The 23,407-nt window shown below is 40.7% G+C and overlaps 1 protein-coding gene across 4 annotated transcripts in view; it reads left to right on the forward strand.

Annotated features, from left to right (window-relative positions):
- The window catches only part of sash1a (SAM and SH3 domain containing 1a), a 68,181-nt gene that overhangs the window by 1,759 nt on the left and 43,015 nt on the right, over positions 1 to 23,407 (forward strand). For 2 of the 4 annotated variants that reach the window (XM_010770250.1, XM_010770251.1), the window contains exon 1: positions 17,426 to 18,092. The exons of 1 other annotated variant lie outside the window; for it this stretch is intronic. In XM_010770250.1, coding sequence (XP_010768552.1) covers positions 17,985 to 18,092 — 108 coding nt within the window. In that variant the 5' untranslated portion in view covers positions 17,426 to 17,984. Of the gene's footprint in view, positions 1 to 17,425; positions 18,093 to 18,291; positions 18,404 to 23,407 lie in introns of those variants that run through there. One more of the 4 variants, XM_010770252.1, reaches the window with a different exon arrangement.

A 23,407-nucleotide genomic window follows, 5' to 3' on the forward strand; every position in this document is an offset into this window, starting at 1 on the left:
GACATCATTACTGTTAGGCAATATAGAAGAGGCATCATTGACACACACTTGGGCGAAAGTCTTGCTCACATCTGCTCCTGCGACTCTCCTGCAGCGCATATGATCCATGGAAAGAGACTTTAGGGGGGGCTGTGATTGGGACAGTGATAAAACACCAGCCTTCATTTCCCCCTCAGCCTCCTAGGAATTGTTTGACTATGCACTTTCTGCCATATGTGCTTGTGTAATTCAGCCATCTCCCTCTGTCAGTGCAGCTGGTCCCTGTCTGTCTGTAATGCTACTTTTCCGTTTATTTCTGGCTGTTACGAGCTAAGCCCACATCTTTGTGTGATTTATTGGCGAGCAGAGATTATGTTACAGTGCAGGTGGCATGAGTGAGGTCACTGCTGAAAAGGTTTACAGTCTTAAAAACCTCTCTTTGTGACTTGATATTAGTGTTGATACTGTTAATTACTTCTCTTTTAAATGGCTTGTACATCAGTCCTAGTCAGAGTAAAATAATAATCATGTGTTGAGATCATGGTTGAGACTGTGGGTCTGTGTTAAAATCCTATCCCCTCCTGATAGTTAGTAAACGTACTGGTCTAACGTCAGCAAAGTTAGTATGCGTTACATTACATCAGCATGTCACTGGGCAGACAGAGCACCACAACCAATGAGGTGGTGTCATTTGGCCCAAGAAGCACTCTTCTGTACAGTATGTGTGCTAGCCACTTGGAGTGAAGAAGAGTGACATGTGTTGGGAACAAAGCTATAGTTTGTTTTAGTCAGGATAACAACATTCACTAAGCAGTGACGTCATCAAAGTAACAATGTAAAATAGAGAAAAGGACAGAGTTTGAATAAGACCATGAATGATGACAAAGCACCACAGTAGGACACAATGAATGTATGAATACAACTTTGAACAAACCTTTAGGTCTTTCAGGCCCTTACAACAAACAGCTTTATTCATGTGTCTAAAATAAATCATGTATTTCCTACATTACTATTCTAAACAGAAACACAAACCACAACTAAAGTGGAAATGACCAAATGGAAAAAAAACAAAGAGAACAGGTTTAGCATAACAAAGGATTTGACTGACAAGTCAGCCATATTGATGAGTCCAGATATTCTACATTCGGCCATCTGGGGTATTTATTCTATAAGGATGTTATATGCGCTGTGAGCTGGACTGAATACATATGTGAGGACTCCAGTTGGGATTTGACTGATCCTCCTATCTTTCTACTCGCTTCACACTTCTCTCATTTAACCAGCTTCTTTTATTTCTTGGCGGACAAGTCTTTAGAGCAGCACCTTAGGCTTATCCGTCTCGAGTTTTCATTCCCCACCCTCTGCTGTTTAAGTTTCTCCTCTTATCTCAGCACACATACGCTGACTCATGTCACACACATCTTCATTGCTTTGAATCATGGACTTGTCAAAGTCAGTTCACACTCTACGTGGCATATTGCAGCACCTAAGAGTGGGTCTGGTCAATTCTGATGTGGCGTATTATAGACCTGTCGTAAAGAAATACTGCCATGTGCTATTTCATAGGTTTAGCAACAATTACGTGTACATTACGACGTTATAAAGACTGGTTGGATCTTTGGTTTAGGGTTTCATCTTTTTTAGCTTCACCAGTATCCCACTATTAACAGCTTCAGGACATTTCTATCTCTTGGCTCTTCATTGCTACAGTTGGTTCCAATTAGAGAGGCATTCCCTTGTTAGACATAGCTCTAAGATAATGGTGCATAAGGTCCAGCTTCACATGTATGATCCAAGACATTTCATATGTCAAGACAGCCCGATTGATACAAACATATAGCTCTTCTTGAAGCGTGGGAACGGAGCAACTGTTCAAATAATCTGCTCCTTAACTGAGCCGCATGCACATTTGATCACAATGTCAGTCATTGAATCAAATCAAGTAGGCCAAGTATATAGAAAATGAAACATGTGTGTACATTTTTTGTTGTGCTTCCTCAGACAAAGAGTGTTATTGAAGCTCATTAGGAGTGTTGTCTCAGGCATTGCACATCAAGGTGTATGTGCCTGCACAGCAAATTTGACAATACCCTATGTGTATTCATTTCAGTACATTGTCTTGCATGCCTGATTGTTGGAAAAAAGTGTTTCTAAACCATATTATCACTACCCATCTACATGGCCACTTTTTCCTGCTGTTGTTACTAGCCAACAAAACAATGCAATTCTCAGTGGATCTACTTTTACGACAAAAACTGGCTTCAAAAGGTCTTTCTATCTATTTTGTAAAAAGTCAGAGGCCAGATATTGTATAAATCTCCATCAAAATCCGAGTTTTCAGCATGTCACAGGTTACACATCATATTGAGATGAGAGGATTACAGCTATTATTGATGAAGAAAGAACGTTCCCTGATTATAGCCCGACTGTGTGTGTGGATACAAAGAGCTCTGATTACTGCTGGCACTGCCGCCCCGCTTCCCAGGATACCAGGCATCGACTGGCCCAGCGGGGGGGCAAGAAAGGCTGTAGGCATACACACTGTGCAGTCCCCACATGCAGGCACACACCACACATTTAATCTCATTTTATACTATCTGCACACATTGTCAGTTTTAAATGTAATAATTTACGGAATTTAGTATTAAATACAGAACACGGGCAGCTTTTTCAGGGCTATTTTCTTTTATTTAAACTCCAAAATTGATGATATACACATACATGTTTACATGTGACACATAGAAAGGATTGATTTATATGTATACATCACTCTATCTATACTCAATAAAACACTAATAAAGTTTGATGATCTCTTAAAACCAGTCATCCAAACACACACATGCTTTTTTCTGTTTGTGTTGCCCATGGACACGGCTTGGCGGCGATCCGTGGTGATGTCAGCCATGATGTACGAGCGTTGCCGTGTGAGGGGATGACCTCAGCAGAGGCGAAGTCCCACAGGACTCGTATCAGCTGCAGCCAGCGCTCGCCGTCAAGACTTTCTCACACTCTGTATCTGCAGGAACAACTAAAGCTGCTCTGACCCCCACAAACCCCGACTTCTGATCCTTCACAGGCATCGCAAATCTCCAGCACGCAGCATGACAACTATATCTAACATGCACGGCCCAACACACCATGAATACTCTAAAAGTGGCTGTGAATATACAGACAAAGTATGAAATAAAAGGTGAACGATGTAGCTGTGTGATGAGTAGGTCTCTCTCTGCCTGCAGACAAGAGGCGGTATGGTACACTTTTCTGGCAGAATTAGTTATGTTAATGTAGGTGAGATGTGTAGGATAAGCAAAGCTATTTATCATTCTGTTGTCAAGATTTATCATATGACTTTTACTGAGTATTAGCTTATTTTAAGCACAAGATTAAGGCTGTATCTGTGGTTTCCTCAATCTTTCACTCAATTAGATCTATGTGATATTCTACTAACGCCAATTTAGCTCCAACACTTAATGTTTAAGAACACTCAAACATTTTTGGCCATTCCTAAAAGAATAAAAAAGGGTGGCAACTCGTTTATTTGGTTTTAAAGCATTTCCACATAAGAGTTGGCAGCAGCATTGTGGTGTGATTACCCAAATGTGCCAATAAAAGAAAAGTGAAAGAAAAAAACACTCGCCAATATCAGTGTCGGGGAATTTATACAGAGCAATGCAGATTTAAAAGAAAATATATTATAATTGGATAAGCTGCATGTTTGTCATGGCTCCTTGATGCATTTAGTGTATTTTGGTGACAAATGAGTACAAACAATGATAACATTCATTCAGCAAGACTGCCTTTTAAAACAACTCTGGATGGTCAGTTTTGAATGCTGTAATTTAAAAAGGGTGTAGTTACAGTTGTTCTTGTAAGTAAGGCCGGTGGTTATGCTCAACAGCCTTGGTTTGAGGCTTTTGGCTTTCGGCACATGTGTCCTGTGGCTTTTTTTCCGTGGGCAACAGAGGCAGCTATGTTCGTGTTATGGTCTGTTGTTGGCATAAATGTATTATCACTGCTATTCAAACCAATTAGGTCCAGCTCATCCATTTTCCCCTCAGAATGGTGGCCTCGGTCCAGGTTGGCATAGAGGCTGTTCGGCCCTTGCCTCAGATTCAAGCAACAGCCGATCTATAAATGAAATATTCCCTCTTCCAAGGACAGCTGTGCTACCAGCCATGGATGGAAAAATAATCATAGGAGCAGCAACCACATCCATGGATACAGATTAGGAATGTGTGTTCTGTATGTTGGTTTTAGGTACAGACGAGTGCATGTGTGCTCTGGTGTGCATGCATCTGTTCATGCGTGTTTAAGTTGTAAACTCTTATGAGGTGTAGGGAACAAGAGCCAGTAATGAATTGCAGAGTGAATAATTATTTATTTATGTGGCCTCACTCTGCATTAATAAGTCACTCAAAGGTGGGTGTTTAATGACCATTGTAAAAGTGAAGGTTGGTAAACACATAAAAGTGGTGAAGTGAAAACAGAATGTGTTAGAGTGTGGGAGAAGAGGACGGGAGAGATTGATATGTTTCTGGTAGCTTACCAGTGTGGAAAGTGCAGTCTGTCTTTAACACATTTTATTTGAATATAGTTTATTTTAATTAAAATGAATCATAAAATATATCTGTTGCCAGTCCAAAAGCTTCTGTTAATCCAAATATATTGCTTTTAGCATTTTTTCAAATATAAATCAATAATATTTTTTGTTCAGCTCAGTGAGCGAAGCATGAATTTACGGACCTCCTAGTAAGGTTTCCTTTCCTCTCCTTTCCTTGGACACCTATAACAAACAATGGATGTTGTCACGGTACTTGGTGGCAAATGTGAGTCAGATATCATGAGGCCTTGTGTATTATCCCTGGTCTGCCCCAGGGGGAGCTGTTGCTCCAGCTGTGGTAAATACCTTGCCCTTTCCTGCCCTGTCTTGCCCCCTGGCTCCATGGAACATCCCCTTTAACCTCCCTTTACCTTCTCTACATGTCTCTCAATTGGTGATTCCCTTCCTCACCCTTCATTTTAGTCTCATAATATTATAGTTTATTAAGTCACAGTTTTATTTTTTAAATGTTGACCTGTCACTGACAATAACCATAGTTTACCCATCTTCATTTTGCCATCACGTCATACCTAAAAAAAACCTGGCCACGGCTGTAAACATGTTTTCACCACATGTCCTGCTTTCTGATGCCAGTCATCCGTGTGCATAGACAGAAGTCTGGTTGAGGTTATGACTGGGCTAACCCCTGGAACTAGACAGTGTCTGGGCCGGGCTGACTTTATTCTAGCTGCAGTTACATTTTGGTGTGACTTAGTGCATCGCCGTGTCTACGCTCTGCCCGGCTTTATCCCTGTAGATCTCGTTGAGCTTCAGTGTACGGTGAGTAAAGCCTTTGCCTGCTTCCCATTTCACATTGGTATTCATGTCGGGGATAGCGTCAAAGTAAAACATGGGAAAAGTGTTTGTGTGTTTACCTGCAGGGTGGCTGTCTGAGGATCAGAGGTTTAAAAGACTGCCTGGTAATATCGGTTCGCTTTAATCAGATTTCATAGTACCATGTCTACATCTTTTATATCACCAGGTGCATTTGTATAGCATAAATGTGCTTTCATACCAATGCATGTGGCTTGATTGATGGCTTTTGATAATGTATTTGATAGAAACAAAACCATCACTGCCTATAAACTTGCTTATTGTACATGAATATTGATTATATTACCTTAAATGTATTGTAAGGCCCTATATGCAAGCTGTTGAGGTTTCAGTTGTTATGGTTTCAGCAATCCTTCATCCCACATTAACTTAGCTATACATCCCTAGCTCCCACCACCCACAATACTCTGGGACCAGAGCCAGAGAAGTGAGCTTCCACACGAGCACACACACCCTTGGAAATACCCCTGCTCAGAATTCGGTTTTTAATTCCCCTTCGGATTTGATATAGAGAGCTTTACATTGTTATGTTCAAGTCTCAGGTCTGAGCTTTACAAGCCATATGTGCTCATATTTTTTCTTTCTCTGAGATTATCATGACCAGATGATATTGCAGCTGTCCCTTAACATATTCCACTTGACAAGGAGATATGGAAAAAAGTCTGTGTAGAAAAGAGAGAAGCAGAGAGAAAGTCATTGAAACCGGAGTCTCCTTCTTTTGAGATGCAAGCTTTTCTTGAAAATGTGTCATGATTATTTTACTATTGAAGGGTGGAGTGGACAGTAGTGCAAGTGAGTGATATAGTATGTATACCTGCACTCATGCTGGTATTGTTTGTAGAGACAGTGCAGGAGAAGAATAACGATAACTAGAGAGAAGGAAGGTAAATACTGCATTGGTCTGGGCTAAATGCCAGCTCTGCGCCACAGGGTATGAATATCTTTTCAGCCAGCATGGGCTCAGCACCAAGCCCTGCAGCACTACACACCTGTACCATTATAACCTCCTGTGAGTGTGTGTAAATTGTGTATGTGTGGGTCCTCCAGGGACCCCTAGGGTGTCTTCATCCATCTGACCATTACATCCCTCCACGATCAATTTCTTTATCTGTATTTGTTCCATGTTGTGCAGCATTTCTGATCAATTGATACAAGGTCTCTTACATTTGTTTCCAGTTTCCAACCGTCATAATATACTTATAATATGATAATCAAGGATATTTGATAGGAAATAATGAATATTATTGGATAATTGTAACTTTTCCAGGTGCATATTATGGTCGATCTTTAGATTTGGGGAATTGGTCAGAGAAAGTAAATAGTTTAAGGATGTAATCTTAGACTTTATGTTCTGACATTGTATGAGCTTAAAATTATCAAACATGTATAGTGGACAATGAAAATAATAACCGCCATGTTTTACGACACCCATTAAGAACAAAGTATCTATTAATAAGAAATGCTGTTATAATGCAAACGAAACAACTGCAGTGATGACATTTTCCATAAATGATGACTCATGCAGTCTGTATTAAAATGGCATCTCCTATTTAGGAAAGTGTCCTTACCTCAGGCAGAACCATCTGTATTCCAAGCTCAATTTTTTCTCAAGCTGAATAATCTCAGCGGGCCCATTAACCTCTACACCGCTTCTGATCCTGCTGAGTCTTCTTGGCTCCAGAGAAGCTCCTCTCTTCCAAGAGGGTGAGGGGGCAGCGGAGCAGACTCATTACTGGGGCATTGGCCGGCCTCTAACTCAGACTGGAAGGACAATCATTAAACACACAAAGCTAATGACCGCCGACTGTTCGATTTGTTTTTTTCTATCAGTCTGGATCTCTGCTTGTTGTTGTGTGTGCTCGCGTGTTGGCACAGGTTACACATTGATGAGATCTGTGGGGATGGGATAACAGAGCGACGGAGAGATTGAGTTAGCGAGAGTGAGTCAGAAAGGTGTGTTAATTGGTTCTGAGTGACCATCTGGACCAGAGATTTCAGACAGGACTCCCCGCCAGCCTGTAATGAGGACTCATCAGGCCGGGGCTACCATCGCAATGACTTCTGCCAAGCGTCGGGGCATCGTCATGGTAACCTCTGAGCCCTTTTAAGATCTCAAAGGTTATGAGTCAGCCAATTACAGCTCAGAAACATGAGAAGGATCCCTGATATGTGTCCTTAGGAATGAGTTTCAAACTGGCAGGAACTGAAAATTGTCATCAAATGCCAAGAAAGATTTAACTCAAGGAAATATCTATTTACTATCTTTTTTTAATATGAGCATAAATACCAATTTTGGAGAGTAAAATCCATAAGTTTGACCACTTCGTACATTGCCATGTGAACCTGTTTAAGTAATTAGGAAAATATACAAGTTTTGTTTTATGTTTTCGTGGCTAAACGCAGCCACTGGGTTCATATTTTGCCAGTGTAAGCAGGATCCTCTGGGCAAAAATGGGGGGAAATTCCTGTGAAAGTAGAGGGCTACAGTGGTTGAGCTGAGCTTGCACTATGTTTGTGTGTTGTGTGGTTGACTTCAGTGTAGACAGACAGAGACAGATTGAGACTGTGCTACAGATTCACACACATTGAAGCCAGAAAGACATTAGCCTAGCGGCTGATTGGCTGTTCAGTCAGCCGCTCAACTGCGCTATTCAGCAACTTTTATTAAATGTACTGCCTTAATACTGTATTTTCAAATGCAAACCTAATATATGCATTAGGCGTGTAATAATTGAAGATACTTTTTGTCATTCAATATCAAATATTTAATAAAAAGTGTAAAGTAGCTCAATCTCAAATGTCATTGATCTCTTAAATTAAACACCAATAACTGTAATGATAATAACATGTCAAAGCCGATGTCCCACAGATGTCAGAAAGCAATACAAATTGTACAAAAAAGTAAAAGTGATGAACTATTGAGAGGAAATGTCAAGGGGCTGAAAGTGCTGTGGTCAAGGTTAGACTCCGGCCCAAACTGGATTATGTTGTCAGTAGGGAGGTCTTTTATAATACGCGCGGTCCAAACCACAACCACTGTTAAATCCGGAGTTCAGAGCCAGTTTTACAGCACAAGTCAACAGTTTAGTCTGATGTACTTGAACAATGGAGACATCCGCACCACATTTGAAAACAAATTCAAAGTAGGCTACTTATTTATAAGCATCTGCTGACACATTAGCTAACTCGGTGAATGCGGGATTCTTTTTATTTGTGGTCACGGCACAAAATGTAATTTCAATCTGGGACTCATTGTTAAAAAGAATGTATTTCTTTCTCTGTAGTTTAGATTCCTCAACTTTGTTGGCAGGATATCTGAAAATGGATTTCCATGCAATCCAGTGGACAGATAAGCCCTGCGCCAAGGAATTTGTTGAAAAAGCCATAAAATAAACTGTAACAGAGATTGTATTCTAGATATTCTCGAGTGTTTACAGGCAAAACATACTTCAATATGTCTCAAAACTGATGTGATGAGAACACTTTCTTAGGTAGAAAGCAAATTGGGTTATTGGGTTTGTACTCTTTTTTTACACTTTTTGGAAATTACATTTTAAAGTGGGCAAACCATTTAACTCTGGCCCAATACTCACCCTTATCCCCAACAATAGTCTGGTGTAATTCCTAACAGCTACATGCATTGGGATTTCGTTAGAATAATGTATTAGTGTTGAAAATCCTTCTGCACTGAGGTTTTGATATTCATCCACTGTTGTGAGTAATTTTTTTAGCATGTCAGCATGTATTGTAACATGGCCGTTTATATCATGTGCAAATGGCCAAGTATGACAGATCATGTGTCGTGGGTTGTGTGCGAGACATATTATGGCGGTGTGCGTACTGACAGTAATTACAGAAGGTTGGACCACAGAGCAGCTCGGGGCTGGCCAAGGAACAAGTTATTATAACATCTAATACATAACCAAATGTCAGCCGTGTCTGCAAGCAATGTGATATCAATCTTCAGGAAAGTTGATGCTCTAAATGCTCGTAATACCTGGCTTACTGCGTGAACTTTTTTGTGTGGAAAGATTATAAATGTGCCCGTCAGGTATTATTAGATTGATTTGCAATCTGCAAATAGTTTGTTAGTCTGTGTGATTGAGTGTGTGGCTGGGTGTGTGCTGTAGATATGTGTCTGTTTATGTGTGTGTGCCAGGGATAATGTGGCATCTGCAGAACTGGAATTCCTCTCACCACACTCCACAAGAGACTCTCTGTCTTCCTCTGCTTCTCTAAGAACTGAATGTTGCCTGTTTGCTAGTTTCTGCTGGTCAAGGTGACAACCCAACAAAATAAACTTGTAGTTTTGGATTGTAATTGTTCAAATAAAAAAAATAAAAACATTGCAAAACACTAACAGTGTGCAAAAGTGTTACATTACATTAGGTTAGCTCCATGCCCCAAAACGCAACATCTTGAAAGAAACAGCGTCTGAGGGCTTCTTAACATTTAATAAACTAGTTAAGCGTCATATCCACTTAACAGGAAGAAACTCAGCTAACTGACGATAAGAACCATTTTTAGCTAAATGAAACACAAGGGCAATAACAAAGGCTCTGAATTAGCCCTGAACGAAAAAATGCTAACGCACGTAGCACAGAACTCAAGGTAAAATACCCTTATTACTTATCGGATCTGCACAGACAAGATATCGACTAGCAAGCTGAGATTCCACAGATTCCAGAAATATAAGTATAATCACTGAGCGATCAGAATTCGCTACAGGGGAAGCAAACACAGACATCACACCATGTAGCTTTGCGGAGCAAACACGGCCAATTTGTCTAACCTTTTGCTGTTTCTGATAAAAAGTTGTTTTCAATTGCATCAAAACGATAAAAAAGCTGCTGAAGCTTAATCCAATGGTTAATCCAATGTGTCTGTGTCACTTTGAAATGATTACTGATATCTTCATATTTACTAGTTTGAGCCTAGTTTTCAGTTTTCAGAGCGTAACATAGCTTTCGACTGCGTGCGCGTCACTCTCACTCCTCAATGGTCACATGTGTGTGTGTGTATGTGGAACCTCCCCTTCGATTCTATTGGCTCTAACGGTTAAAAATATATGTCAATCACCAAAATCGACCAATGGGTTCCAGAGAAACGGCAAATCCACCCAAATGACCCCAAAGGTGGGTTTACTTTTGCTGAACCTTTCTAAAAAGGTCAAATGTCACTTGTTTTGTATCAATGTTGATACAGGGTACTTATTATATGTCATAGTTTGGATTCCTAAAGCTTTTAGTCTACTATCCCATCGTTCAAGGGTGGTTTTCACTATAAGTAATGTTTTTTTTTTGGACGGACACTATAATTTAATTTGTTTTACTATGTTCAATCTGAATTTACTTTAAAATAAAACAATTCTATATTGATTCTGACTCTTCTACATCCAACTGTTCTGGGAATGTCATTTTCGAGCCTGATGCCTGAAAAACAGGCTTGGGGCTTAACGGGTTAAAAACAGATGAGAGTGTATAGGCAGATAAACCCAGCAGAAAGGGAGCCATTCAATCGCATCAAACCCCACTGGCTACTGTCTTGTTAGCACTGGAACTCTACAAAGCTGCTCTAAGTCTGCATTATGAGTGTGCAAGCATGATTGTGCATACCTGTTTTTTCTCTGTGTGTGTGTGTTTGCATGTAATTGTGTCTATAAATTTGAAGCAAGTACTATAAAACGGAGAACTGATTGGGATGAAACTGCAGGGGATAATTATATGTTCATAGAACACATGGCCATTAATAACATCCAGGCCGAGCTCCTTTTACTGCATCTAGCTCAGAGGCTAACATATGGCAGAGCGGCTGACTTGCCATAACAGGATGTGCAAGTGGGTTTACTGTTCAGTTCAGTGTCGTGCATAGGCAGTAGGGCCCTGTGATCTCTGGTTTGTAAGTATATTTGACAACAGCAGGGGGCACCACGATGTCCCATTTTACTGCCCCATTCTTGGATAGAGGGACTTAAAAGTATTCACAGAGAGGGGAAGCAACACTTTAAAGGGGTTTGAAAAGTGGAAGAAAAGAATGCAAACACACACCCATGGGAAAGCTTCTGATAAGCAGGCGACTTATGTCAAAGCTATCTAAAACGGTTTGTCTCCTTGGAATAAACAGATGGGAAATCTCAGGGTTGTTTTTGAGATTCAAGGTACATTCCATGATTTATTGGTATTTTTTTGTATTTAAAGACTCCCTCGCTTGGACTCTGAGGACTTGCAAAGGGAACAAATAAACAACAAATCTGGTCGCGTTGGTATCAGCGTGGGACAACCTGTAACCAATAATATATAGCTGTGTTGCAATGAAGTAGCTGTCAAGTCTCCTTTTTTTTAACACATTTCAGCGACAGCTTCAGGTCATTTTTACTAATTTTACTAAAGGTTAGCGCAGTATTCAATCAAACAATCCAAAAAAAGTTATATTTACTTCCAAATCTAGGTTCTTGGGAGTCTTTCTGGAGTAAATGTTATTTTAGTAGTACAGTCTATTATTGGAAATACTTTGCTTTTGCAGTATTATGAACTGGCCTGCCACAGTACTGCTCCAGAGTTCCCAGAGTACACAGAGTGAGATGAGCTGTGGACTGGATGACACACTGGAGCTTAGCTGTCAGCCTGGCACTGCCACCCTGACACCAACACAGCTGCCAGCCCAGTCTCATGACGTCCCCTCACAGTGAGGCCACCACATCTCAACTGTCTGCACATGTTGACGGACAAAAAAAACAAATGTGCACTTTATACCCTGTTTTTGTTTCAAGCATGTCATCAAGCTTTCAAATGCACATTGCTGCCTCCACACATGTACTAAGCTCAACAACACTGTGTTAAAGGACACAGGCCTCTCACACAGTGCTGCTCATACCTTTGGAAGCTCGCTTACATCCAAAACAACATCTGTCCTTTCAGTCGCGCATGATTAAAACACCCTGGAATCTCAGTTCACACACACAATAGTGTAACACAATCACCTACCACATGGCCACGGAGGCGAACACTGCATGGAGAATCTGGGGATCCAGGGCTTAGCAGAAATATGCTTTGTTTAAACATCGTCTGTTTTATACACAGAGCACATGAAAGGGAACTGCAATTACCACTATATTAATAAAGCATGGATTACTTTTTGTAAATCCTACTCGGAAATGCCGATGTGTGGGAGGATCAATAGAATTTTAGAATTTAGTATAAACTGTATATACAAACTTGAAATGCTCTCGTTATTTGGTGCGCAATTGAGAGGAAGCCAGCCAACACGCCAACCCTTAGAATTAAATGTCTAATTCCCTTTAATGCAACATGAAGAATGTGAACAATTCCATTGAAAATGTTTGGTCTGAGTTACAGTGGTGTCAGCAGATTGTTCTGTATCCATTTGTTTTTCTCCGTGTTCTCCCTGACTACATAACAGATTACCTCACATTCTCCCAGTTGTCTTGCCTTTTCTTCTCTCTTTCTCTCCCTGTAGCCCAAGGAAATTCCAGTGTTGATATTTGAAGTTTCTCCAGCTTTCAAAAGACTCAAGTGACCACGCTATGAAAAGTAATACCTAGAAAACACAAACAGCAAGCGGCAGCCTTTTCATTATGACTCCCTGGAAGCAGTAGGAAGACCAGTGTGTTGATTTAATTTAATGAGTTGCTTAGCTGGGGGAGGGGACCGAGGCAACAGTAATTAGTTGTCATGCTAATTGGGTTTGTGTGATAACTCCCACACAAGACTCAGTGGCGTGTGAAGCACCGTGGGGCTGGCCCGTCCGCCTACTCATCACACACACACACACACACACACACACACACACACACACACACACACTTTTTCTTGCACATTGGAATACACATAAACACATATACATGCACACACCTATAAAAAAGAATAACAACTGCACACATCCAGATTGGTTCATGGAAAATGCCTGGGGAACGCAAGGCCTCTGACCCATCGACTAAGCGGAATTAGTGATGTGAAAATCTTGATCCCAATTAATCACCAAGTGAAGGCACGCTAAGAGATAAGAGTTCAGGACATTCGATCCAATTAAGCTCGGCGTATAAACCTAGAGATGCTGATTTAAAAAAATATGTATAAAACATGAGGTAAGGCAAAGGTGTGAGATAGAATAAGATGTGTTATTCAGGGTAAAAATAATAGCGACTGCATCCTTTTATGTTCAACGTGAGGAGTTTATTGTGACCTATATTTTGATTAGTATGCCTAAGATGAAAGTCTACAAATATTGTTTAGGTCATATGCATGTTAAACTCAGTTGTTTTACTAGTATTCATGTATAAGTTAGTCTTGTGTGGTCACCTTTAACATTCCTCAAGTGTGTTGGTGGTGCGTTTGATGTCGGTCCACCATGTTGTGAATCACCCCTGGCAGCACGGTTCCTGACTCCCCCAGGGCCTATTTTTAAGGCCTGGGGTCACTGACCTGCAGGAAAGGTCACTCTCACTATCAGGGGAGGTCCAGCCCCTGCTTTGCTTTAACGTAATCTGCATTCTTTTACTATCTCTATCTCCTTTTCTCCTCAGTCTTTGGGTCTCCACTGTCTCTTTCCTCCTCTTTATGCCACATGTTGGTTCCTAACTCATGGGTAGAAATATCATCATAATATATTTTGTCTGTTTGCTACTACTGTAACAACTACTCTCTATCTGCTTCATGAGCTGTATCTTCTGTCTGCTCCTCCTCTCTATTCTCTTCTCTTACCTCGCATCATTACCCCTATGAGTGTGTTTAGACACGCTGCCCACTTTTCTGTTAATCTTGCTGAGTCATCTACAGTAGAAATGAAACACTCAAATAAGGTAATCCGGGGCAAGTGTGTCTATAGGAAATCCACCATCTCAACGGAACTTAAACAGAGTCTTTAACATTGCTTAAACCCATGGGAGTGTTCAAGTGGCTAATGAAAGGACTCAAAGGGAGATTAGTTGATTCTTTGTAGATGTAACAGTCTGTGTGTGCAGCGCCTTAAGTCTGTAGAAATACCGGTAAGAAACACATTTTCATCCTTGAGATTTAGTATTGTTCTGACCTGTTATAGATGATTTCTTCCTATTCCTACCTAGTCCTGTACATTTGGTCATTGCCGATACTTGACCCGACTTTAATTTGTGAATATAAGCTTGTTTTTAACTGATATATATATTATGCAAAACATGTCATACACTCACACTTGAATAGCTTCAGCATACAAAAAGACAAATCCTCTCTCACGTCTACTATAGAGGTTTTCCATGGGGTAATTTTCCTCCCGTCCCACAGGACCCCAGATAAGCACAGGAGAAAAAAAAACATGAATCTATTAATAATAGATTGAAGAAGAAATGAAAGAGGATAGATGAAAGGCATTGTCAAAATAACTTTCATATTTGACATCCATCAGAATGTAGTCCAAGTCCTCAGGCTTTTCATTTTGTTAAGTTAACTCATGCTAGCAATTTATATTCATGACATCATCTTTTCCTGAAAGAACCCGCTATATATTATGAGAACCATGAAATAAGTTTACATCCTACTTTTAGGAGAATATGTATAGGCACTGTGAATTGTTTGCAGGTGTTGGCCTCGTTCCTGACCAAATGTTCTTTTCAAAAGAGTTGATTTAAAGGAGATTACTCTCCAACATCCAATACATTAGTAATTAGCTTATGGGGAAATAATTAACAAGTGATTTTTCTTTCCTCTCGTCTCGCAACATGACACCTTGATGAGGCGGGGGGGTAAAGAGAGAAGGGTAAAACTGGCATCTACTCGCTTAGCAGCAGTGTTTGATGAGTGTGCTGTGAGTCCACGGGCTCCCTGCTCTCCTCATTAGTACAGTTTGACCCCTATGTTTGAGCTGCTCCAGGTGGGGTCACACTGTCTTGTATTTGGTTAAGGGGGGTCTTGGCAGGAAGAGTCTTTGTGGTGGGAGGGTATGTGTGTGTAAGTGAGGGGGACATCAAACATCCCTTTTTTAGCTAGAATGAGGGGGAGGATCAGTGTTGTGACTTAAAACCCACATCATGGTCATCTCTATTTAGACCCCCGTGTAGTCCAACCGCTAGCCAACAAAGCTGTCCTTGTGCGAGCTGTTTTTTTTTTGTGTTTAGATTGTTGGCGGGATACTGTTGAGCGACTGCTGCTCATCCAAGACCTTCACCTACACACACTTTGAACCATGATATTGTATATAAATGACGTTCAGTGCCAACAAATAGGAGTGTTCAGATGAAAGGTGGATTGGTATACCACTCTAAACTGGACTGAAATATATCAACAACTACTTTGTGAGTGGTCATGGTCCCCAGAGGATACATTCTACTGACTTTGGTCATCCCCTGACATTTCCATTTTTATTGGAATATCTTGATAAGTATTACATTTATTGCCCAAAAATTTAGTACACTGATTTATGTTCCCCAGAAGTTAAATTGTGAACATATTATCACTTTTCATCTAATGCCTTTCCAGGGACAAAGTGTTTAAATGCCTAGGTTTAAGACCAATACGAAACAAATGACATTCCCACCAGCTCGTTTTTGTTGTGTTCTGTGCCAGTTTAACACAAAATAGCCAGTTTAACCAGCTACATTTAGACGGTCAACATAAACATTCTAATAATCTACATTTCGCATTATTATTTTCTTTATAAAAAAATGAAATATAAGCATTCCCATATTGATCACGTGCTGTGCCGCAAAAATGTGAAGATGACCTTTTACACCCTGCATAATCCACAATGGGCCTCATATCACATTTCACCTCACACTGTAGGTGAAACTGTAGCTTTGGGGATTATTGTGTAACCGATCACCTTTTACATGGTTATGGAAAGGAATGTGTGCGTAATGTTTTTCCTGGTCTGTTATTTTACCTTCAGTTATGAAATCTTGAGATGTATTTTCTTATTGCATGTGGTGGTGTAGCCTAAGCTGGTAAACAGCAGGTGAAACAGCATTTTAGATTGGCTTGAAACCACGGAACAGTGAGCACAGAGTGTGGAGCTGTGATTTAAAATATTCAATCGTACTCTCCGTCTCTCTCTCATCCTTCTGGCATCTGTCACGAGATCTGGCAGCTGTTGCAGTTCTGAGAAAATGTCCCTCTGACGACAACAGGGGGAATCAGAGAGAGTCTCAGGACTTCTTCATTACAAAAGAGCAGCCTGCTGGCAGAGCGTAACAAACAACGGATCAGACGGGAGAGCTGCACAATTTCATGCTTGTACATAACGTGTGTCTCTTCATCTTACGTATTCAAATTAGTTCTGCGGCACAGAGGACGTTGCTGTTACATTAGACACCAACTGCTTTTTGTTATGCAATCATTGGAGACCAAAGTAACTTAAATTAGGTTGTTACGCACAGTCAAAGTTTCATGTTTTTAGTTTTATTGTTTAGCATTTCACCCAGATTTATGCCAGGCTTAGGACACAGTACGCTTCCCGCTTTAAAAAGCATTTTTCCCATGGGCTTTTTTGTTTTTCACACAATTGAGTGGAGAATGTGCTTTGTTCAGTCCCTATTCAATGCTGGCTGGAGAGACGTATTGGTGGAAAGCCCTGTCAGCATGAGATAAAAAGTTTTTCTGGGCTGTTGAAAAAACTGTACACCTGTAATGGCTTTTAGAGCATACTGCTCTCAGCTTAAATAAACTCACCATTTTAAAACAATCATTCAAGGCACAAAGGACATAAAAAAGCCTCATTAGGATTTGGTCACTTATGATGCCAATGAGTACAGCAGACATTTGAAAAATTCACTGAAGTATTATGTTAACGGGTAAACAAAAGCAATGCCGTCACATTTTGTAAACTTAACAGTTATAAACTATTACATGAATAAATTGACTTGCTGGAATAGTAACCATTCATCAGTGGTTTGATGGAATTCCTGGCTATTGTGCTTCTGACACGGGACAAGTGTTTTTTTTCTGATGTAATGTTTTGTTGGGAGGAGTGTGAGTGAGGGAGAGAGAGGGAAACGGTGGGTGAAGAGAGGGGGGAGGCGCAGTGTTTGGAGGATTTGCTCTGTGCTTCGGGCGTTCGCTCACTCGATTTTTTTTATGGAAATAAGCTTATGTATGCTGGCTCTACTAGTTTAGACTGTTTGTTGTCACTTGTCGAAGGATTCCATTAACTTTCTGGAAACTTTTCGCCAAGTTGGAAGATTACTCCACCCGGTGTGCGGTTTTGTTTGTGCCCGGGCACGGAACCGTGCAGTGCCGACTGTGAAGGAGGGAACACCCCGCACGGAAGTTTTCAAACGAGTGACCTGTTGTGGGTCCTCTCAAGGCCGCCCTTCTTTCCGTTTGCGCTCTTTTATTACTTGAATTAATCGCCCTCAAGTTGTTGAGGAGTTTGGTAAACATGTCAGGACCCAATTTACGCACTAAACTTTGGATCCTGCCAAGCAATGCTGGAGCATTTCACCGGTGCGTCAAGGGCAACTTTCTTTAGGAGCTGCCTTGGCACCCGCATTTTGTTTATTTGTGGTGTTCAGGCCCCTGCCTGAGGGCTTGGATTGAAGCTTTGCACCAGATCGGTCCGATTGAACACAACATTTTTCCGCAACATGGAAGCTGATCAGGGGTCTGGTGCAGCCTCCGAGGAGCCTCGGGCAGAAAGCGCTGCTGCGTCCGACAGTTTTTCCCAACTGTGGACGGACGTTATGGGGATGCTGGTAAGTTTTAGGGGGAGGGGTGTTAGGATCATAGACTGGCACCACAGACTCACAAGTAACTGAGAGTTTTCACCCTGGCCCTCAAAGTTGACACTGATTTGCCGAATGATCGATTGTGTAGCCAACTGGTCGGTGCATGCAAATCACGCATCAAAACAAATCTCAGCAGAGTGCTTATAGGCCCGAGTCTGAGCAGCGGCACTCTACATGTGCTGTGGGACTCAAGTGGTTTAGTTTGAGGCTGCTAGAGACAAATCCGTACTGTTGAGTCGGTTGGATCTCGATGCAAACAGGAATTGAGTGAGAATATGGTATGTTACAGATTGAAAGATTAACCCTTTGCGTGCTTGTGTTTTTTGTTTTGATTACTGATATGATTATATCTAGCGGTTGAGTATTCTAGTACTGCCATGCTACTTTGATTTCAATTGAACGAAGCTCAGTTCAGTTTTGCTGCTATCTTTCTCCAAGTTAGACATGAGGTCTTGCAGTGACCTCGAGCTGAGGAGATGTGTTGTCTGCTTTGTACACCTGTTGATAGCCGTATCAAACTACAAGCTGATTGTTAGAGATGCTTTGCTCTGAAATTCATCTCAAAGTCTCTGAAATCCCATGCTTAGGCTTTTTTGGGAAATTAGACAAACTTTTTTTGCATATGAATCATTTAAGTTAATTTTGATTACTCGCACAGTTTCAGCTACACTTGTTTACGAGATGTTGAGTGCCCAGTTCAGAGAGATTTACCTCTCCATACATGTTTGTGCCTTAAATGCTTGTAACTTTGGAGATGCTGTATATTGTAAACGTGCTCTTTAGTTTGGCTGCCAAAGCAGTCTGGATTACACAAGCCATGGGGTCTGATTGATCTCCCAAACAAAAGTGATGCAGCACTTTAAGTCTTTTTCAAGAAAAAAGGTGTTAATTGGGTTTAGTCTGGCCCTGAAGATGTGAATGGTGTTTAAATGCTTGTGTTGTGTGTTTGTTTGTGTCCATGTACGAGGGGGAGGCTTTCCTGCCCTCTGACACCGGGTGGGGTCCCTGGCTCGGGCAATTTATCCAGATGTATTGCTCTTGAGGCAAATGTCTGCAAGGCAGACAAACTTCCCCTTGAGCTGAAAAACATACATACACACAGACACAACAGCAACAACACACTTTTTACTCTTTTATTTACATTTGTCACATAAATCCTTCCCCATTATTTTATGGTCAATCCCATCATTCATGAGGATTTTTAAGCTTTTACTGGTTCAAGAATATAGATGAATGCATCCTTATCTTTTCCAACACGGCTGGAGGTCATTAAAAAATTAACATAATTATTAAGTATCTAACTATCTTGCCGAAGAACCAATTACCATTCACTTAACGTCTCTAACTATCCTTCCAATAAACATCCTGCAGCACTCATCTGAAGGTTTTTCATCAGCCATACTGCCAGCAGCCATAGCAAATCTCATATTGTTTCCAAATCTCTGACCTCACCTTTTGTTAAAATCTTGTTCTGGGTACTGTATCGCAGATCGTGTTCATTTATTGAATCCTTGCTGGGCTCTGATAGCTGTGACTGTCTTATTTTCCTACAAAACTATTCTGGAAAGATTAGAAGTGTGAAAGTATGAAACCTAGAACTAACTGGTTGACAACCATACTAATTAATGATTTCATGTTGGTTGCTTTTCTCCGAAAGTCCATGGTCAATGGTGGTGATAAGTTGCTTGAATTGATAGCACCTTGCAGGCATTATTTATGAAAATAAAAAGTCACAAAAACTGCAGTCTCTTAAATGTCCCTCTATATAATGAGCTGTATTTTTTGAACAATGCGCTCAGGCTCCTATTTTCAAGCACAAGAGATAAATATTCTGAGCACAATGGGAACTTTTCACCTCAAATGAAAATAGATTTGCTGTGTTCTATAGCTCTATGACTTTCAATGGCTTTTGTTTTGCCTGGGAACCTATAGGAAGGCCCTTTGCATTTGGAATCGCCCCAAGCCTGTTGACCATCTTTAACTTACTGTTGCAAATGTGTCTGGTCTTGGCTCCCCTCATGTGAGAACAGGCCTGCATACTTGTACAGATAGACATCCACACTGATAAAGATCTGGTCAACATGCTTACTATAATCTTGTTTTTTAGTAATCATGTTTCAACCCACATGCCAAACTCAATAACTACTCTTAAACACTTAATAAGCATTAAAACAACTATCAGCACGGAGTTAGTACATTTATTGTCTTCTACATTTCCACCTTCGAAATAACTTTCGCCATGAAAATCAAACGGGCTGCTGTGTAACCATAAACAGCAGCCTGTTGTGGACGTTTTTTAATAAGAATACCTAAGTAAGCCAGTAATTTAGATGTGGTTGTAGCCGAGTAAATGGCACTTTATCTAATTAAGAGTCAAAGCCACTTTATGACAATTGCGCACGAGCTATAGCTGTTCTAAGTGGTTGGATTTACAGATGTCTGAATGTGCTTCAAACCCACCTCACTTCTTAAGAAATGACAGGTTTTTCCTCAGACCAGAACGTTCTTTAATGAATGTTATACGAGCCACATTAAAACTGCCTGACTGAAAACAGAAAATTCTGTATCAGCATAATGTGTTTTGAGGTGTGCATCTGTGCGGACTTTATGCACTTGATTATACTTCCTTTTTTCTCTATAAGAAAATGCTCATCCAGTTTTATCTTGAAAGGTCATCTTGAGCCTTGTGAAAATATTGTACTTGCCTGAAGGGAATCCTTCTCTGTTCGTAGAGAGTTTCACACAGTGTGGGTGGGAGTTTGTCCATTTAGAAAACACTTATGTACTACACTGTGCTTCATCTGTAAACCCAAGGATCGGATACTGCTCTCGAGACATGAATATTGATTGTGTCTGGGAAACATATGGTTAGATGAGGTGATCTCTATGTGCCTCCTCCCACATAGCACTTCATACAGAGTGGCAGCATATGCTCCAGTTCTCTGTGCCAATCTGCGGTTAGCTAGGCCACTTTATATCTTTGCCAATAATGTTCTAACACAGTCTATCATAGCTTAATTTTGTCTATTGTTGCCCAGGCCGACTCAGCTCACTCCTCCTCTCTGACTGATCTCCTTATTGAGGTCACACACAGATCTGACAGGTTTCCTCTTTTGGGATGGCAGAGCACTGTTCTGCCCAAGCCACGGATATCCTCAGGAAGCCCTCTAAAGGGGGTGAGCTGTGCCCCCTGCCCTTACCTTCCTCGACAGTCATCCCCCTTTGACTACCATGCCCTATACACTTTATCTTTTAGTCAGACCTCTACTAGCTCTGTTTGAGTAATTCTCCATTACAGACTAGTAGGCTTCATCCAATCATTTTCCAAACTCATGTAGGTGGGTTATGCAACTTGGCACACGAGTAGCACCCTTTTCTTTCATCTATCTTTTTGTTCTATCTAAGTTTTTCCACATTTATCATGTCAGCTTTTCTTTATATTTCTCTTTCAGTTATGTTTTATTTGAATAGTTAACAGTACAGCGGCACCAGTAGTAGTAAAGGAAACTGGAACTGGATGGATAGAGGGATGGGTGGAGTAAAGAATGAATAACTTATTATTGTTTTCATAATGAGTTGTTTGGGGACTTTTGGACAGGAGATCTCTCAGCGGGTTGGGTTTAAACTGATGTATCCATGACTCAGGATTCCTTTTTGTTCACTTTTTAATGTAACACAAGTACAAGGCAACATAATAAAACACGGTCTTGGCAATTTAAACCTGCCACACCTGTCTTGAGCTGTATGTGGCTGGTGAAAGTGATCAAACGACTGAGGTTCAAACATGACATCAGACGCGCGGCTCGCTCATTGTTACAGGCCAGCACTGTAACAATGTAAGGAATGTGTTGCCAAAGGATAGACCAGAACCAATGTGGACTTTAGCCTTTTGGCATGTAGTTCTCTTTGCTCATAATAAACAAGTACTTTCTTTGAAAGAGACCTTGAATCATCTAATATGATGTGGAAAACGTCAATTGACTCTAACTTGATTGTGGCATTAGCTGTGCGCTGTGGCATGGATCCCTTAGCATGCAGAGAGACCTAAGTTATCAGTGCTTTGCATGCTGGCTGTGGAGTTTTCGAATGACTTGTGAGATTGCTTTAGTGTAGTGCCATTCAGGCGCTCTGTCCAGATGAAATTGTCACCTCAGTTGTAGAACTCAGATTCTTGTAAATGTTTTTCTTTAGAGCAAACGAAGGAACAACTTGACCTAACTGAGATGTTTTGGGGGGGAAATGCGGTATGGCATGTCATTGCATCATAAACTGCTGAACATGACGTCTATGCTAGAAACAGCACGGTCTCTTTTATTGAACTGATGCTGCTCACTGACTTACTGAATGTCCAAAGAGATACTTGTGGTAGTTTAGAATGCCAGGAATGCGATGGCTTATTGATTAAGTCAGCGGAGGGTACTGGGTTTTCATGCTGTTTGCGTTCTAATATGTGCAACCATGCTGCCATTTGTAAACACATTCTGAAGCTAATGATATATGATTTGTTTTCCATAAGAGACAGGGGAAGAACTATGTTTATATATTGCTAATCTTATCCATTCCTACAACGCAATCTTAAATGAATATTGTGTAAAAAATCTTGGTTATAGCTTCATACCACACATTTCTGAAATATTTATGGACTGTGGTGCAATACCAGTCATTTGTCTTTTGGTGGTCGAAGGCATGGCAGACACTAAGTGAGTGTTATTACAGCTTTTGCACAGAATATGATATATGTTTTCTTCAGCAGTAGGAACAGAATTGACATGCAGCACAGGTTTTTTCACAGTCTTCTGACCAATTTTAGCTGCAAATTGAGAGTAGCCATCTCCATAGAGCAGACAATTATATTTGACTTGAGCAGTAAATGACACACGCACACTCTTTACTGTAAATACACATAAACTCACTCACATTTTTGCTTTGGTGTTGTTTTTCTGTATAACTATTGTTGCTATGGTTCGAGTCAAACTGGGAGTTGGCCTCGCTCACATCCAGGGTGGAGAAGCAGTTACATCAGCTGAACTAGTGTTAGCCTCCATTTCATACATACTGTGCCTCCATGAAAATGTAATTTATAATATTAAATAATATGTTTAAATTGAATATTGCTTTAAACGGTTATTTTGTAGCTTCATATGCTGACACAGAGACCCATATTCTTCCAAGATCAGATCATTTGTGGGAGGTTTAATACTTATCCTTACAATCAGTTAGAGGTGCAGACATATGTCTTCCATAACTCCAGATGTTTTATCCTCTTCTCACCCTACAGCTGC

Source organism: Notothenia coriiceps, unplaced genomic scaffold (genome assembly GCF_000735185.1).
Source record: "Notothenia coriiceps isolate Sejong01 unplaced genomic scaffold, NC01 NC01_scaffold00008638, whole genome shotgun sequence".
NCBI lineage: Eukaryota > Metazoa > Chordata > Actinopteri > Perciformes > Nototheniidae > Notothenia > Notothenia coriiceps.